The sequence below is a fragment of the Pristis pectinata genome, chromosome 1 (assembly GCF_009764475.1).
Source record: "Pristis pectinata isolate sPriPec2 chromosome 1, sPriPec2.1.pri, whole genome shotgun sequence".
NCBI classification, from domain to species: domain Eukaryota; kingdom Metazoa; phylum Chordata; class Chondrichthyes; order Rhinopristiformes; family Pristidae; genus Pristis; species Pristis pectinata.
In genome coordinates, this window is record NC_067405.1 from 79,833,054 (window position 1) to 79,853,000 (window position 19,947).

The window sequence follows — 19,947 nt, forward strand, 5'->3', positions numbered from 1 at the left end:
GATCGGTGTGCAAGACAAGTTTTTCACTGTACCTCAGTACAAGTGACAATAATAAACCATTACCAATACCATTCACTGTATTAGTCCTACCCTGGTTTGACTTCCCAAAATGCAACATTTTGCACTTATCCAAATTGAAAGCCATTTGTTAAGCCTTAGCCCGCTTACCTAGCTGATCAAGATTTCCCTGTAATTTTTGATAACCAATTTCAGTGTCTATGATTTGACCTATTTCAGTATCATCTTCAAACTCACTGACCATGCCTTGAACATTCACATCCAAATATAATATAAATAATGAAGGACCCAGCACTGACCCCTGTGGCACACCACTAGTCACAGGCCTCCAGTCTGAGAAACAACCCTCGACCATCACCCTGTGCTTCAAAAAGCTACAAAGGGAGCAGCAAAAAATATTTCCCCTCCCTCCACATCCCCAGCATTCAAATTTGCCTTTACGGCCCTCAATTTACAAAAGCAAAATTGTGGCCGGCAAGAAACTATTTGCATGGTAGACAATTCCACAGCAGGGTCAGGGATGGGGAAGGGTGTGGCAGGGTCTCCATCCTAAATCTATAGCTAGAATCCAATTTATAAATAAGTTCACAGACCATTTTTCTCAAAGACTAAATTAAGAACACAAAACACTGAAGAATACAGCACAGGAACAGGCCCTTCAGCCCATGATGATGTTGTTCCGAACTAATTAAACTAGTAATTAAACGCCTAATAAAGCTAATCCCTACTGCCTACACAAGGTCCATACCCCTCCATTCTCTGCACATTCATGTGCCTACCTAAGAGCCTCTTAAATGCCTCTATCATATTTGCCTCCACCCGCACCTCTGGCAGCGCATTCCAGGCACCCACCACTCTCTGTGTAAAAAAAAACTTGCCCCGCACATCTCCTTTGAACTTTCCTCCTCTCACCTTAAATGCGTGCCCTCTGGTATTAGACATTTTGACCCTGGGAAAAGGATACCAGCCGTCTACTCTGTCCATGCCTCTCATCATCTTAAAAACCTCTATCAGATCTCCCCTCAGCCTCTGACACTCCAGAGAAAACAACTCACGTTTGTCCAAACTCTCCTTATAGCACATGCCCTCTAATCCAGGCAGCATCCTGGTGAACCTCTTCTGCACCCTCTCCAAAGCCTTCACATTCTTCCTATAATGGGGCGACCAAAATTGAAAGCAATACTCCAGATGCAGCCTAACTAGAGTTTTATGAAGCTGCAGCATAACTTCCTGACTCTTAAACTCAAAGCCTCAACTAAAGCCAAGCACGCCATACACCTTCTTTACCACCCTATCAACTTGTGCAGCCACTTTCAGGGAGCTATGGACTTGGACCCTGAGGTCCCTAGGGAGGGAGTTAGGGAGGGAGGGAGAGAGCTAGTGAGTTCCCCACAAAAGGCTCTCTTGGGAAATCTATTGTTGTGCTGTATTGGTAGATTTGTGCTCAGATATCAAGGGATGTGGATAAAAAGGGATTAGATGGAGCTGAGGTGCAGTTTAATGATGAATTAACCAGATGGTGGCACACACTCAAAAGGCTGAATGGTTTAATCCTGTTCTATTGTTCCTTCATTCCTCTGTAACGTTACAAGGTTCAAACAGGAAAACTCCAGATTTCATTGTGTTTGTTCAGTATCAATGTTTAGTGCAGTAAAATATTGCAGTTTCACCAAAAACATATGTGGAAGTTACAAAAGAAGAATAACTTCTGTCTGTTAACAAACATGCAGTTTCCAAAATCCCCAGCCTGTCCTCATTCACTTCAGTGTGACGTGTCATTGGCAAAATACTTGCTTCTGTGAGTTTTGTTTTATTACAGTTGCTCATTGGTGTGATTCACCTCTTCGAATATTGTTTACTTTTTGTAACTACACAGAAACAAATCAAGAAGTTGAATGTGCCAGGACCTTTCCTTACTCCATGCACCTTGAGCAACCACTGACAAGTACTATTTGTGATGTGGTATTACTCAGAGCTGCCTTGTTTGCTTCTGAATCCTATTTCAGGTATGTCACGTGGCTGTCTGGCAGCCAGACTTCCTGGTAGGGATATCAGCATGTGCTAGCCAACCAGAAACACAAAATTATCCCCACAGTGACCTCTGTCTCCTTTGGGAATTTCATTGTAATTCTGGAGGCTGGGTCTGTGGGGTGGTTAGAAGGTTCAAAATACCAGTGAGAAAGGAAGATATATATTTCTGCAAATCTAATTAGGTTCACTTCATTTTCTACCCATATGTAAAATTACTGTAAGTCCTTTGGAAGTTTGTAATTATAACTTTGTTTCCTGGAACTGCCTGCAAGTCAGGTTCATAAGATCAGCACAGGTAGCAACTCTCTTTAAGTGTGAAGGTCTGTGATGTTTCTCTGCATTGGAAGTAAGAATTATAACTGACTGCAACTCAGCAAGAGTTAAAAATCTGGACTTTCTGGTACAGGAGTTTCTGAGAACACACCCTGCCTTTACAAGTAGATTAATTTGCCTTTTCTTAAGAATCCATGTTGTCATTTCTCCCCAGAAATGTCAAAAATCTTGTTCTTTTCCCTCTATTTTTTGATCTCACTATCCAAACATTGGAATGTTCTGGTAGATTACAACAAACCTCTGAACTTTCACCTGAATCTATTTTCAATTCTTCTTCTGTTTATGTATCATTCTTTCTAAAAAAACAAACTCCTCAGATTTTGTTGAACACTATTGGCCAACCCTTGATGGATTGGGCTGCATGATGCCTTTGGCAACAAAGCCGTTAAATGATAATATCACCACTTCAGATGGTGTGAGTCAATATGCTATGCTTGTGCAGTGATTTAACATCAAAAGACTGCAGATCCTGGAAATCTGAATTAAAAACATGAAATGCTGGAAATACTAAGCAGGAAAGAGAAACAGAGTTAACGTTTCAGACCAAAGATCCTTCACCAGAACCAGGAAAGAGAGAAAACAAGGTAGTTTTAAGTTGCAGAGTGGTTTTGGAGAGACAGGTAAGACGGAGGGAGTATCTCAAACAGGGTGGAAGCAGCCCTTATGAACCACCAGGTGGCAACAGAGAGCCAAGCACTGATGTCTTCAGGTTAGTGTGCAAAGTGCAGCAAAGTTTGATAAGGTGTAGGACAGATTCACACTGCCCTGCCCTCTGCACAATGAGTCCACACTTCATAAACCTGTTAGTGTGAATAATTGCAGCCCCGGTTTGAAGGTGTAAAAAACAATGAGGGAGAGCAATATAAATGAAGTCGTACAATTTTGAAGAGCAATCTGAGTACGCACATATCATTAAAGGTAGCAGGACATAACTGAGAAGCCTGTTTAAAAGAAGCATTTCAGATCCATATCAGAGGCGCCAGATACATTGTCAGCACTCAACCTACAATTGTTCTCAACAGTATTGTTTATTGCTGTAGACTGTTGCTACTGTTTACTCCAAAGCCATTTCTCCAGAACAAGACTTTATAACCTATCAGCTCTCAACATCTTTGAGGAACAGATTTTATTAAATTTTGTCTTGAGCATCTAAAATGACAACATATACCCATGTTTATTTCTCTAGTATCTAAAGTTACACTTTAATCACCCATGACTGATGTCACCACTGATATCAATTCTTGTACAAAGCAAGTTGTAAACAAGAAAATATGTTACACATTCCCCTGACAACACCCCTGAAACATTTTGGTGCCACCCTGACGTCCTTGAAAAATACTTTGTGCCTTTTTATAAAGAGGTTTCATTATTAACCCTTAACACCTCAAGATGTCTGACATGATTCTGATATATGTGTTGCCAATTAAATATGGCTCATGATAAAAACACACCAGACACTGACTCTGCCTAACAACTCTACTTCTTTATTCATCAGAATTGATTCAAACAACTCAAAGATTCACCACGTAGTTTCAAACAATCATATAACTCTTTAGTTTCACAACGCTTTTAGTTACTTGCACAACTCTTTAGTTTACTTTCACAACTTCCAAAACCCACCACCTGCATTCAGATATCACCCACTTTCAATGACCCTGGCCGGGGTTCAATCTTGGCGAGTTCTTCTTCAAGTCCCTGACTCAGGGACTTGAGCAGTTGGTCCCTGGAGTCACTGCTCTCGGTCATCTCTTAAGGCATCTTTTATTCATTTCTTCACATACCTCCCAAACATTGCTTAGTCCCTTATTGCCATAGTCCAATCCTTATCCATACAAGCATGTGCTTCCCTAACTTCTTCAAATTGCTACTGGTTTATTTTAATAATTTAACCATTTTAAGCATTTAATCATTTTAACCATAACCTACAATTATTTTAACCATTTGGTTCCTAAATTAACAGAGTGTTTATTTGAGATTTGTAATCTATCAAATAGTAGTTTTCCACAGGACGTCACATCCCAAGTACACCTATCTGCTTGTTCTGTCTTCCAGATAGCTCACAGTGGGATGTTTAAAATGGGATAGTCCACAGGGCTGTAAAGGTGTCTCAGCGATGTTCTCACTTGAGACTGACCAGGTGTTGATTACATGAACTTCCTTCACTGTGCCCCTTTGTTCTGTGGTTTCCAACATCTCTTCCCAGGCAGTAGAGTATCCTCGTAAAGCATGATGGGATACTTGACATTGCTCTGGCTGCTTCATATGTTTGAGTGGGAAAAAGATTACAGGACTATATGAAAAGAGCAGTGAAATCGGATTTGCCAATTTGCCCTGGATCCCACGGGCCCTAACCTTTTGGACGAGTCTCCTATGCGGGACTTTGTAAAAGGCTTTGCTAAAGTCTGTGTAAACCACATCTACTGTAATGCCCTCATCGATACACTTTGTTACTTCCTCAGATAATTCAATCACATTGGTCAGACACGATCTGCCCTTGACAAAGCCATACTGGCTATCTCTAATTAGTCCCTGCCTTTCCAAGCGATCAGTAATCCTGCACCTCAAAACTTTTTTGCAATAATTTCCCTGCTACTTATGTTAGGCTCACAGGTCTGTAGTTACCCAGGTTTTTCCCTGCTGCTCTTCTTGAAACGGGGACCACATTTTCTGTCCTCCAGTCATCTGGTACCTCACTTGTATCCAGCGAAGATTTAAATATCTCAGCCAGAGCCCCAGCGATCTCTTCCCTTGCCTCCCAAATCCAGCCCTGGGGATTTATCTACCATTAAGCCCACTAGGGCATCAAGTACGCACTCTTTATTTTTGGAGACTTGCACCAGAATCTCACCTTCCCCTTTGCTGAGTTCTGCAAACACAAAGTCCATTTCCTTCGAGAGGGGGAATGAGATTAATGGGAATCTTGGTCGGCATGGACCAGTTGGGCCAAAGGGCCTGTTTCTGTGCTGTATATGAGATTGATAAGAGCCACCTTGGACCTGATGGGCTAAATGACCTCCATCTGTTTCATTGTAAGAAACTCTCTGAAAGAGCTGATATAGATTGCAGTGCTGCCTATAGTTTCTGCAGGAGTTGATTTGTGACCCCTTGGTGTGGAACACAGGACCAACCCTTGAACCCATCTAAGCTAGTTTCATATCCCTCTAAACCTTTCCTATCCATGCACTTGTTCAAGTGCCTCAAACACTTCCTCTGGCAGCTCATTCCATATACTGACCACCCTCTGGGTGTAAAGGTTGTCCCTCAGGTTCCTATTAAATCTCCCCCCTCTCACCTTAAACCTATACCTTCTAGTTCTTGATTCCCCAACCCTGGGAAAAAGACTGTGGGCATTGACCGTACCTATGCCGCTCATGGTTTTATACACCTCTATAAGATCACCCCTTGTTCTCCTATACTCCAGTGAATAAAGTCCCAACCTCCTCAACCTCTCTCCATAACTCATTCCCAACAACATCCTCATAAATCTCCTCTGCACTCTTCCCAGCTTAATGGCATCTTTCCTATAGCAGGGTGGCCAAAACTGAATGCAGTATTCCAAATGTAGCCTCACCAACGTCTTGTATAACTGCAACATAACATCCTACCTTGGGTACTTGGATAGGAAAGGGGTAGAGGAGCATGGGCCAAATGAGATTTGTGTGGATTGGTATCTTGGCTGGCATGGATAAGGTGGGCTGAAAGGGCCCTTTTCTCTTCCGTACGGTTCAATGATTCTACATTGACCATATGGATATTCATTTTGTGGTTACAGACAAGTGCAAGTTCAAGGTGTGAGAGCCCATGTTAACCCTGTAGCAATAGTGGCCCACGTTCGAACCCTACCGTCATCTTCTGGCCTTGGGAAGCTTTCAGACCTCTCAGGTTTGCGTATCTTGTCCTCCTTATTTGTTTTTTTTTCACTAAATTTGCCTTACCTCCAAATGCGCTCTTGCTGTGGGTTTGCTGCAGACCCAAGGGAACCATCACTAAAGTAGCTTGATGCACTCCAAGACGCCAGTTGCTGCAACTCTCCTCTGGTTTGTGCAGTTGCAGATTCCAGCCATTCTCTGTGTGAAAAAAATTAGTTCCCCTTTAAACCTCCAACCTCTCATGCCTTCTGGTCTTAAACATTCTTTCTGTCTACTCTATCTATATTCATCATGATTTTGTATACTTAAGGTGCGTGCCAGATTGTCAGAACTTTTGGTGAAATATCATCTGCTGATTTAACATGATCCTGTGATGCAAATGCTTCAACTCTATTTTCCACTCATGTGCTGATGAAAAAAGCAAGTACCGTGCAGTGGGACTTCTTATACTGTGATTGGTTAACATTTGCACATCCCATTGGTTTCAGTTTACCCTGAGACAATCCTCAGGAGAATTCCCTTAGGCTGCCCCCTAAGCTTTCAGTGATGAAACTGGAGAGGACTGGAGGAAATTCCTTAAACTGGAATCGATGTTTAGGAAGAAATAGATCGAGATCTCTGAAATGAATGCAAATTCTTTCTCTCATTAATTGGGTGTAGGGCCTATATTTTCTTTATCACAAATCTGGGTGAGGCACCTAAATTTATGATTAGAAAAATGATCCTTCTATCCTGTCGCATCACGTTTTCCCAGGTCATGAGATGGGTGTGGATTAAAAGCTCTCTTCTAGAGTCATAGAGTTGTGCAGCACAAAAATGGACCCTTTGGCCCACCATGTCCATGCCGACCTCCTTGCTCATCTACACTAATCCCATTTGCCCACACTTGGTCCTTGTCCTTCAATGCCTTGACTATTTGTGCCTATTTAAATGTGTATATGCACGTCATGTCATGTCTCCTTCCACACAATTTCCAGCATATTCAAATAGAAAGCTGTATCCCAAACCATTAGCAATTGGGAAATGTTTTCCTTTCAGTGCACACATTAACTCTGCTTTGTTTGTAATTTCAGAAACTGGAGAATGAACGGGAAAACTTGGATGGCCAGTCAGACACAGCAGCATCCACTGCACGTAAGGCCTGCTTGTGATAAATAAGCTGGGACTGGGGCTGATGGAGGAGGTTTAAGTGTTCAGAGTTTGGACTCAAGGACTGTGCAGTAGCACACTGGTTATCAGAACAAATGGGAATGGGAGAAGGGCATCGTGGTTTTGTTCCTATTCCACCATTCACTAAAATCATGACTGGTCCTTGCTTTAAGTCCACTTCCCTACACAACTGCCATGCCGCTTGATCCCCTTCATGCCCCAAATTCTGTCAGTGTCAGCCTTGAACATCCTTAACAACAGAGCAAAAACAGCTTCCTGAGGTAGTGAAATCCAAAGAGTCATACAAAGAAATCTCTCTGCACTTCAGTTAGAAATGGCCAAGCCCTCATTCTGTAACTATGCCCCATTGTGCTGGCGTCTCCATCAAAAAGATAGCAATAAAATGTCTCTTACCATCTACTCTGTCACTCTCAGAATATTATATGTTTTAATGGGATCACCTCCCACTCCTCTAAATTCCTATCTTTCAATATTGCTCAATCACTCTTCATAAAACAAGCCCCTCATCTGAGAACCCTGTAAATCTGCGCTCTATTTCCTTCAAGTCTATTACATTCAGATGAAGGGTCTCGTCCTGAAATGTTGACTGTCATTTCCTTCCACATATGCTGCCTGACCTGCTGAGTTCCTCCAGTGGTTTGTTTGTTTCTCCAGTTTCCAGCATCTGCAGTCCCTGTGTCTCCATTACATCCTTCTGCAGTTATAGAAACCAAAACAGTACACAGTACTGGTCTTACTAGCACCCTGTCCAACCTTAGCAAAGCCACCTCACTTTTGAACTCAAACCAACTTGAAATAAAGGCCAACAAATGCATCTTCTTAATAGTTTGCTGCACTTTCAGGACCTCAAACTAGCACACCCAGATTCCTCTGTACATAGTATCATTTAAAAGTATTCTAAAGTATTCTGTTATTCTACTCTGCGCACAAAGTGAATAACCTCCCATTTTTCCATATTGTAATCTATCTACCATATATTTAACCCATAGTCACAGCATTGAGTTCAAGAGTCAGGAAGTTATGTTGCAGCTTTATACAACTCTGGTTAGGCCACATCTGGAGTATTGCATTTATTTCTGGTTGCCCCATTACAGGAAGGATGTGGAGGCTTTGGAAAGGGTGCAGAAGAGGTTTACCAGGATGCTGACTGGATTAGAGGGTATGAGCTATAAGAAGAGGTTGGACAAACTTGGGTTGTTTTCTCTGGAGCAATGAAGGCTGAGGAAAGTTTATAAAATTATGAAAGGCAGATAGAGTAGACAGCTGGTATTTTTTTCCCAGGGTGGAAATATCTAATACTGGAGGGCATGCATTAAGGTGAGAGGGGGTAAGTTCAAAGGAGATGTGCGGGGCAAGTTTTTTTTTACACAGAGAGTAGTGGGTGCCTGGAATGCACTGCCAGGGGTGGTGGTGGAGGCAGATACGATAGAGGTGTTTAAGAGACTCTTAGATCGGCAGAGAATGGAGGGATACGGGGCGTGTGCAGGCAGAAGGGACTAGGTGTCATTAGCTTAATTAGTACAGCACAACATCATGGGCTGAAGGGCCTGTTCCTGTGCTGTACTGTTCTATGTTCTTTGTTCTTTGCTGACTTGTTGTGCGCTCATAGCTTGCTTTCCTATCAGAGTCATACCATCACCAAACTCAGATACATGGATTGTCCTTTTGTCAAAGCCATTTGTGGTGATTGTAAATAGCTGAGTGCACAAAACTGTTCCATTATGGCATCTCCCCAATCCAAAGATAAAACCTTCTTGATTCCCTCACTTAAGCTTTCTGCCCTTTAACCATTTCTTTTTCTGTGCTAGTATGTTACTCCAGCCATATGGGAACTTATTTTATGTAACAATTTTTTGTGTTACCCCACGAAATACCTTTTGAAAATCCAGATATGCCACATTCACTGGTTCTCCCTCTGCTGGTTACAGTGTCAAAATACTCGATTATATTTGGCAAACGTAATTTTCACTTCACAAAACCACCCTGACATCATCTAGTCATGTTATCATTAGGGTCATTCAGCATAGAAATAGGCCCTTTGGCTCACCATGTCTATACCTACCTACCTATCCACACTAATCTGATGCTAGAGCTCTTGGTTGGTAGCCTTTTATGTCCTGGTTGTTCAAGATACTTCTTAAACATTGTGAGAGTACCTGCCTCCTTGTGTTCCAGATTTCAATAACTCTCTGGGTGAAAAAATTCTTCCTTAGATCCCCTCGAAACCTCTTACTCCTAACCTTAAACCTATGTCCACTGCTCCTAAACACTTCTGCCATGGAAAAATGTTTCTTACTATCTTTCCTGTCTATGTGTCTTATAATTTTAGATATCTCTGTCAGGTCCCCTCTCAGCCTTCTCTGCTCCAGGGAAAACAAACCCAACTTATCCAGTCTCTCCTTATAACCGAAACACTCCATCCCAGGCAGTATCCTGGTGAATCTCTTCTGCGCCCTCTCCAGTGCAATTGTGCCTTTCCCTTAGTTTTGCAACCAGACTTCACACAATATTCCAGCTGTGGCCTAACCAAAGTTTTATAATGTTATATCAAGACCTCCCCGCTCTTATGTTCTATGCCTCAGCTAACAAGGTAAATGACTTCTTCACCAGCCTATGTACCTGTGCTGCCACCTTCAGGGACCTTTGGACTTTTACACCAAGGTCCCTCTTCCTCAATACTCCCTAAGGAACTACTGTTCATTTTGTATGTCCTACACTTATTAGACTCCCCAAAATGAATTGCCTTATACTTATCAGGATTAAATTCCATCTGCCATAACTCTGCCCAATTTGCAAGCTGATCAGACTAAGTCCACTCTCCTCACTATCAATAACGACTGATTTTTATGTCATCTGCAAACTTATTAATCATACCTCCTACTTTCACATCTAAATTGTTAATATCTATAACAAGCAGCAAGGGTCTCAGTATCGATTTCTGTGGTATACTGTTAGTCACAGGCTACCAATCAGAAATGCAATCCTTCACCTTCACTCTCTGTCTCCTGTAATCAGCCAATTTTGGATCCAATTTGCCAACTTGACATGGATCCCATTGGCTTTAACCAAGAGGTAATCAGAGAAAGAATGGGGCCCATTAAGGATCAAAAGGGCAATCTGTGTGTGGAGCCAGAGGACGTGGGTGAGGTCTTAAATTAATACTTATCATGGAATGATAGAATTGTGCAGCAGAGAAAGGGGCCGTTTCGGCCCACCTTATCCATACCGACTGTGATGCCCATCTACATTAATCCCATTTGCATGCACTTGAACTCTATCCCCGTACGCCTTTCCCATCCAAACACTTGTCTAAATGCCTTTTAAACATTGTAATTGTATCTGCCTCTACCACCTCCTCTAGCAGCTCGTTCCAGATAACCACCACTCTCTGTGTGAAAAACTTACCCCTCAGATCTCCTTTAAACTTCCTCACTCCCACCTTAAAACCTGTGCCGTCTAGTTCTCAACTCCCCTGCCCTGGGAAGAAAACTCTGATTATTCATCCCATCTATATCCCTCACATTTTTACAAACCTCCATAAGGTCACCCCTCAGCTCCCTACGTTCCAGTGAGGAAAAACCAAGCCTATCCAATCTCTCCTTATAACTACAGCCCTCCATTTCAGGTAGGATCCTGGTGAATTTCTCTTGCACTGTCTCTATTGCTGTCACATCCTTCCTATAGTGTGGTGACCAGAACTGTACAATACTCTGAGTGCAGTCTAACTGATGTTTTGTACTGCTGCCACACGACGTCCCAACTCTTATACTCAATTCCTTGGCCTATGAAAGCAAGTATACCAAATACCTTCTTCACTACCCTGTCCACTTGTGTTGCCACTTGCAGTGAGTGATGGACTTGCACCCCAAGGTCCCTCTGCATGTCAACGTTCCTAAGGTCTCTGCCTTCTTGGTAGGATCTTGTCAAAGGATTTATTGAAGTCCAAGTAAATGACAAAACCTGCACTGCTTTCAATGATAAGTTTGGTTACCTCTTCAAAAACTCAGTTAAATTAGTCAGGCATAATCTGTAGCCAGTGATGACTTAAATATCTCTGCCAGGGCCCCAGCAATCTCCTCCCTCACCTCACACAACAGCCTGAGATACATTTCATCAGACCCTGGGGATTTATCCACCATTAAGCCTGCTAAGGCTTCTTCCTCCTTTTCTAATTCCTCCTTTTTAATCTTAAAATGCTCTCAAATTTCATTGACCCGACTGAAATCTTCAACGACATTGAGGGGTATGTTTTTTACTGAGAGAGTGGTGGATGCCTGGAATGTGTTGTCCGATAGGATGGTGGAGGCAAGTTCATTGGGCACTTTTAAGAGGGGCTTGGATGAGCACATGAATGAGAGGAAAATAGAGGGATATTGGCATTCTGTAGGTAGGAGGTGTTACGTACCAGCAACAAAAGAAACACACCGAGTCATGTATAAGTGTTAGAAACTATTTTATTAATAACTGCTTGTAATAATCAGAAAAATAAAAGTAAAAATGTTAGAATGTTAGAAGTAAAAATGTTAGATATTAAACATTAACCCCTAAAACTAAACCCGAAGCATGTGTGTGGCAAATTCCCAAACTCCAAGTCCAGGAATAGTTCTCAAAGTTCAGTTCAGCAAGCCATAAGGTGAAACGTGAGAAAAGGCTTTTGCAAAACCACCGTTGACTGAAGAGAAAATGTAGAGAGGATAGAGAGAAGTTACAAAATCCAAATGTTCCACGATGGAACCCATACGACACCTCAGTTACTGATGATCTCCACTGCTTTGTTCCGAAGTATCTGCCACCCCGAAAGGCATTCGAGATGTGGCCGTCCACAGAAATACCTGTTCCCCACTACAGGTTAACGACAAAGTGGACTCCACTGGATTATCCCAAAAATCCATAGGTGGATTGTAGTGACAGACTCAGTTATTGTTTTTCATCCATCGATACAGAGACCAGCAGTCTCTCTTTCTCCTCGCTCTCCTTCTCACTGACCCAAAATGTCAACACGTCGTTACCTCCTGTTGTTGTCGTAATAACGCCCCACACACACGCGCGCGCGCACACACACACACACACACACACACACACACACACACACACACACACACACACACACTACTGTACTATGTCTTAAAGAGACATTCACCAAATAGTAACCTAATCCGTAACAGATGGAATAGATATGTCAGCACAACATTGTGGGCCGAAGGGCCTGTTCTGTGCTGTACTGTTCTATGTTCTGTGTTCTCCTTAGTGAATACAAATGAAAAGTATTCATTTAAGACCTCGCCCACATCCTCTGGCTCCATATACATGGCCCCTTTGGTCCCCAGTGGGCCCCACTCTTTCACTGGTTACCCTTTTGTTCTTAATATCTTGAAAAATGACTTGGGATTTTCCTTAATCTTACCTGCTGGTGATATTTCATGGTCACTCTTTAGATTTGGAGACATACAGGATGGAAACAGGCCCTTCAGCCTCCCGAGTCCATTAACCACTCATTTACATTAATCCTACATTCATCACATTTTATTCTCCCCACATTCCCATCAACTTCTCCTAGATTCTACCAGTCACCTACACACTGGGGGCAGTTTACAGCGGCCAATTAACCTACCAACCTGCAAGTCTTTGGGATGTGGGAGACACTGCAGCACTCCGGGGAAACGTGCAAACTCCAGACAGACAGACTGGAAATCAGGACTGAACCCGTGTTGCTAGAGATATGAGGCAGTGGCTCTATCAGCTTGAGCCACTGTACCGTTCTAATTCTACACTGTTTATCCTTCATACTGACACAAAATTCTTACCTGGATTCCACTCTTTCTAATCCTTTTTAATATTGTAACTTTATTCCCCTTACACCTCTCTATAATTGCTTCTTCTTACTTTCCCTTATCATTAGATGAAACTAGCTCCATGAGCCAGCATGCAAGTTGGTGAGCAGAGTTTTTACAAAGGAGGCAGATAGGGTAGAGATGTTTAAAATCACTAAGTGTGTAGATAGAGTGAAAAGAAAATGGATAACAGTTTCCACTTCCTGAGAGTATCGATCAAGGTGATCAGTGAAAGAACAAAAGACAAAGTGAGAAAAAACGACTTATTTGGACCATGAATGACTGAGATTTGGAAAGCATTATCTGATAGAGTGATGGATATAGGTTCAACAGAAACCGGAGAACCGGAGGAGTAGGTCAGAGGAAGAAGGGGATGGGGAAAAGTCAGATCTAACAGGTAGAGAGGCTTTGAGGAAGGAGAAGCAGAGTACAGGCTATAAACGTAGTAAGGTGGATGGGCTAAAGTGCATTTACTTAAATGCAAGAAGCATCAGGAATAAGGGAGATGAACTGAGAGCTTGGATAAGTACATGGGACTACGATATTGTGACTATTACAGAGACATGGCTGACATCAAGGCAGGAATGGATATTGAATATTCCTGGTTTTCAGTGTTTTAAAAGAGATAGGGAGGAGATGAGAAGAGGAGGAGGGGAGAAGAGGAGGAGGGGTGGCGATACTGGTCAGGGACACTATTACAGCTGCAGAAAGGGTGGATAATGTAGAAGGATCCTCTCTAGCGTCAATACGGGTGGAAGTTAGGAACAAGAAAGGAGCAGTTACCCTCCTGGGAGTATTCTATAGGCCCCCCAGTAGCAGTAGGGATACTGAGGAACAGATTGGGAGGCAGATTTTGGAAAGATGCAAAAATAACAGGGTTATTATAATGGGAGACTTCAACTTTCCAAACATTGATTGGCACCTGCTTAGTGCCAAAGGTTTAGACGGGGCGCAGTTTGTTAAGTGTGTCCAGGACGGATTCCTGTCACAGTATGTTGACAGGCCGACTAGAGGGAATGCCATATTAGATCTATTTTTAGGTAATGAACCGGATCAGGTGACAGATCTCTCAGTGGGTGAGCATTTGGGGGACAGTGACCACTGCTCCATAACCTTTAGCATTGTCATGGACAGGGACAGGAGCAAAGAGGACGGGAAGATATTTAGTTGGGGAAAGGCAAATTAGGAGGCTATAAGGCTAGAACTTGAGAGTGTAAATTGGGATGACATTTTTGAAGGGAAATGTACTGTGAAGATGTGGTCATTGTTCAGGGATCTCTTGCAGGATGTTAGGGATAAATTTGTCCTGGTGAGGCAGAGAAGGAATGGCAGGGTGAAGGAACCATGGGTGACAAGAGAGGTGGAACAACTAGTTAGGAAGGAGAAGGCAGCATACATAAGGTGTAAGCAGCAAGGATCAGATAGGGCTCATGAGGAATATAGAGTAGCAAGGAAGGAACTTAAGAAGTGGCTGAGGAGAGCGAGAAGGGGACATGAAAAGGCTTTAAAGAGTAGGGTTAAGGAGAATCCCAAGGCTTTTCACTTGTAGATGAAGAGCAGAAGGATGGCTAGAGTAAAGGTAGGTCCGATTAAAGACAAAGGTGGGAAGATGTGCCTGGAAGCTCTGGAAGTGGGTGAGGTTCTCAATGAATACTTCCCTTCAGTATTCACCAAGGACAGAGGTCTTGATGAAGCTGAGGACAGTGTTGGTAAGGGTAATGTTCTAGAGTATGTATATATCAAGAGAGAGGATGTGTTGGAGCTGTCAGAAAATATTAGGACAGATAAGTCCCCGGGGCCTGATGGAATATTCCCCAGGCTGCTTCAGGAGGCGAGGGAGGAGATTGCTGAACCATTGGTTAGGATCTTTGAGTCCTCGTTGTCCACGGGGTTGGTACCAGAGGATTGGGGGGTGGCAAATGTTGTCTCCTTATTCAAAAAAGGTAGTAGTGATAGTCCAGGGAATTACAGACCAGTGAGCCTTACATCTGTGGTGGGTAAGCTGTTAGAAAGGATTCTAAGAGATAGGACCTATGAGCACTTAGAGAATCATGGACTGATTAGGGACAGCCAGCATGGATTTGTGAAGGGAAGATCTGGCCTCACTAGCCTGATAGGGTTCTTTGAGGAGGTGACCAGGAAGATTGATGAGGGTAGTGCAGTAGATGTGGTCTACATGGATTTTAGTAAGGCGTTTGACAAGGTTCTGCATGGTAGGCTTCTTCAGAAGGTCAGAGGGCAAGGGATCCAGGGAGGCTTGGCTGAGTGGATTCAGAAATGGCTTGCCTGTAGAAAGCAGAGGGTTGTGGTGGAGGGAGGGCATTCGGATTGGAGGGCAGTGACTAGTGGTGTCCCACAGGGATCGGTTCTGGGACCTCTGCTTTTTGTGATAGTTATTAATAACTTAGATGAGGGGGTGGAAGGGTGGGTTGGCAAGTTTGCAGATGACACAAAGATCAGTGGTGTTGTGGATAGTGTGGAGGGCTGTTGAAGCTTACAGAGGGATATTGATAGGATGCCAAGCTGGGCTGACAAGTGGCAGATGGAGTTCAATCCGGAGAAGTGTGAGGTGGTACACTTTGGATGGATAAACTCCAAGGCGGAGTACAAGGTAAATGGCAGGATTCTGGGCAATGTAGAGGAGCAGAGGGATCTGGGGGTTCATATCCACAGATCACTGAAAGTTCCCACACAGGTGGATAGGGTAGTTAAGAAAGCTTTCGGGATGTTAGCTTTCATAAGTCGCGGGATCGAGTTTAAGAGCCGCGAAGTAATAATGCAGCTCTACAAAACTCTGGTTAGACCACACTTAGAGTACTGTGTCCAGTTCTGGTTGCCTCATTATAGGAAGGATGTGGAGGCGTTGGAGAGGGTGCAGAGGAGATTTACCGGGATGCTGCCTGGATTAGAGAGTATGGATTATGAGGAGAGACTAAAGGAGCTAGGGCTTTACTCATTGGAGAATGAGAGGAGACATGATAGAGGTATACAAAATATTAAGAGGAATAGATAGAGTGGACAGCCAGTGCCTCTTTCCCAGAGCACCAATGCTCAATACAAGAGGGCATGGCTTTAAGGTAATGGGTGGGAAGTTCAAAGGAGATGTCAGAGGGAGGTTTTTCACCCAGAGAGTGGTTGGTGCATGGAATGCGCTGCCTGGGGTGGTGGTGGAGGCTGATACATTGGTTAAGTTCAAGAGATTGTTAGATAAGCATATGGAAGAATTTAAGGTAGAGGGATATGTGGGAGGAAGGGGTTAGATAGTCTTAGGTGTGGTTTGAAGGGCGGAACAACATGGTGGGCCAAAGGGCCTGTATTGTGCTGTATTGTTCTATGGAATTGAATAAGTACTGTAAGGAGGTAATGTTACCAGAATATGGGGAGAGGAGTGATACTGACGAGACTGCTCATTGAAAGAGCTTGTTCATACTTGATTGGGAAAACGTCTTTGAAGAAAACTTCTCTGTGATTTTATTTGAGAGTGAAATATCAACTTGCATTTCCACAAAACTTTTTCTGCATACAAAGTTCTCAAGGCTCCTTACCAAATTGATCAAAAGTAGACATAACAGAGATATTAGTTTTAATATCCATGCGACTGCTCCAGTAATGACCTTGCCCTAATACCCACCTGCTCCAATCACTGATGTTCCAAAGTTTCCACAGCTAACAGGCTACCTTAGGAAATTCCTATGTTTTACTTCTGAGATGCTGAACTACTACTAAGGGTGACTACTCATTCAGCAATGTTGTTCTTGGCCATTGGATTCCCTCAATTCCTCCCTTCCATCAGAAGTCCCAAAAGGATCATCTGCAGCTGTTCCCCTAAATCCACCTGTCTGTTCTGAGAATAATTTTAAAAAAACTGCAGGTGCTGGGGATCTGAAGGAAAAACAGAAAATGCTGGAAACACTCAGCAGATGTTTTCTTGCACCAGCCGATGTAATCCTAATCGCTACAATTTATCAGCACTATGACCAACTTTGATCATTTTACACTAAAGTTGACTATTTTTTTGTCCAAATTGTGTTCTTCTAATTGTAAATCTTTCTCGTAAAAATAGTGTATAATTTATGCTTAATTTATGTTTAATTTACATTTTTCTTGTAAATGCTGCTTATCTGATGCTATGTGCCTGTGATGCTGCTGCAAGTCAGTTTTTCATTGCACCTGTGCATACATGTACTTGTGCATATGACAATAAATGACTTTGACTTTGATTCAGGCAGCATCTGTGGAAAGAGAAACAAAGTTAAGCTTGTCTGTTTCTTCTTACTGCTTGGTGTTCATTTGTTATTTCTCTGCCCTCTAATGCATTCTGTAAATAAGATGTTCTGTGAGAGCTGTGCTAACTGTCAAACATTCGGCTTGTTTGAAAGCTTAACAGGTTTCTTTGATCTTCTCTACAGGGAGTTTCGATGGACAGGGAGATGCGCTGCACAACGCACTGAAACGAAAAAAAGGCTTGCTCCAAAAACTGAGGGTATGGTTGATACAGAGAATGCTTTAGGGAGGGTGTTGACCATGGTAGGGAAGAGCCAGTAAATTATTTTAGTCTCTGATCTTCTAACATTGCACATTACACCCAGGCAGGGATTCACAGAATGGGAATGCATATTGGGAACTTGGGAAGGAGGTATGTTCCTGTGACAAGGCTCTACATCCCCATCATCATTATGCTCAACACTGGGCAGTATGATCTTAAAACACTGAATATAATATATTTAATATTGATTTATTAATGGGATTTCGAGACCCTGCTTAAATAGCATTTAAAGCCTCATCTGTAGTAAAATCTTTAAAAGAATAGCATTATTTGCCCGAGATAGGTTTGGGCTTTATTATTAAGAAAGGCAGAATGAGATTTAAAATGCTTCTCCACACTATCGATTGCTGTGGCACAACCCACCTCTGCAGCACCTTCTGCTGTGTGGAAACTTGGTTTGCAGCCACATTTCCGACTTGTGGACTGTTTGGGTTATGAACAGCTCTCAGGGTCGGAGCCCTGCTGTAACCTGGGGATGACCTGTATTTCAGATTTCCAGCTTCAGCAGTATTTTGATGATCATTTTTGGTTCCAGTCATGCAGCTACCCCACATTCCTGGAATATTTTTAAAAGTTTGAGTTTAGTGTTTCAGTTCTTTCTCCATCAGTACAGAAGTGAATTGACAGAGGCAGCATGGGGGTGTCCCAGTACTTTTTGAACTGACCTAATGAATATTATGCCTGCAAAGTGCCACGTTTCTTGTTGTTAATGAACCAAGTGGGTAGAAACTGAATATAAGTTAATGAATTCTGCAGTATTGGCATGTTGCTAACTGTGAAATTTGACTTCTTATAAACCTGATATATGTATTATAATCAGATGATCTTGGAGAATGGGAAGACTTATGTCATAACTAATGAGCGTTCGCTGTTTTGTTTGATAGATTACCAGATGTTCTTTACTAAATATTTTAAGCCAAGGTCCATTTGTGAAGCTTGTCCTTGGACCTCAGTACAACTTGACAACTGTGAAGTTGCTTCAAGTACCAGCAGCCTCCATCGAATAAGTCCCATTCCAACCTGCCACAAACACCACAGAGTCACAGATTCTTACCTGTTTATAAACTGAAAATAGCAGGATGATATAGCAGTAAGGTCATATTCTTGTGCCCTTCCATCAAAGCCATGATTCTTTCCAGTGGCAGGTGCAACAGCATTAAGTTCTAACAGCAGAAAGACTCCTGGGGCTGTGGTGTGGGTGTTGCTATTGTGGTCCCAACACCATGATTATTCTTCTGTCTTTTCAGGAAAAAGAAAGGGGGAATAAAGTCAGATATAAAGGTTTTGCTACAGAGGAACTATGCAGTGTAGAAATAAAAATAGCACAAAAGCCAATGGGTATAATATAGTCAGATTTTCTCAATACCCTTATTAAATCAGGGCTCAGCAATTGTCTCATTTGGTTGAGTGAATGGCTGAGCGGCAGGCGTAGGGATGTTCTACTTTTACACCAATTCTGTCTTGAGTTAGGGAATCTTCCACAGCCCAGAACAATTAATAAAATAAGGAAGAGAACATTTACCTTTCCATGCCTATACCAATTCTTTGACAGAGCTTTCCTTGCTCTTTCTCTATATGCCTATAAATAAGATGTAGGAGCAGAAATAGGCCATTCAGCCCATCGAGTCTGCACCCCCATTCAATCATGGCTGATTTTTTTTCAACCCCATTCTCCTGCCTTCTCCCCATAACCCTTAACCCCCTTACCAATTGAGAACTTATCAATCACTGCCTTAAGTACATCCAATGATTTGGCCCCACAGCCCTCTGTGGCAACAAATTCCACAGATTCACCACCCTCTGGCTGAAGAAATTCCTCCTCATCTCCCTTTTAAAGGGACGTCCCTTTATTCTGAGGCTGTGCCCTCGGATCCTAGACTCTCCTACCAATGGAAACATCCTCTCCACGTCCACTCTATCCAGGCCTTTCAGTATGCGTTAGGTTTCAATGAAATATTTTCTCTGTATCCAATTGCCTTTACAAAATTGCTGTTGAACCTGTTCCCGCTGCTCCATGGCTTGAAAGCAGCTCATTCAAGTTGGAGAAAGAAAAGAAAGAAAACAAAAAGAGAACTCTTAATCCTTTCAGGCTCTAATCGCTGGGCTATGTTACCAACAGCCCTGCGAGCTGCAGGGACATTTCATGCTG

The 19,947-nt window shown here is 42.6% G+C and overlaps 1 protein-coding gene across 1 annotated transcript in view; it reads left to right on the top strand.

The window, feature by feature from the left end:
* Positions 1–19,947, top strand: part of zgc:112416 (uncharacterized protein LOC550509 homolog) — a 99,521-nt gene that overhangs the window by 35,438 nt on the left and 44,136 nt on the right. Inside the window, exons 4-6 of the mRNA XM_052011903.1 lie at positions 6,205–6,264; positions 7,325–7,385; positions 17,662–17,735. Of these exons, the coding sequence (XP_051867863.1) occupies positions 6,205–6,264; positions 7,325–7,385; positions 17,662–17,735 (195 nt within the window). The remainder of the gene's footprint in view (positions 1–6,204; positions 6,265–7,324; positions 7,386–17,661; positions 17,736–19,947) is intronic.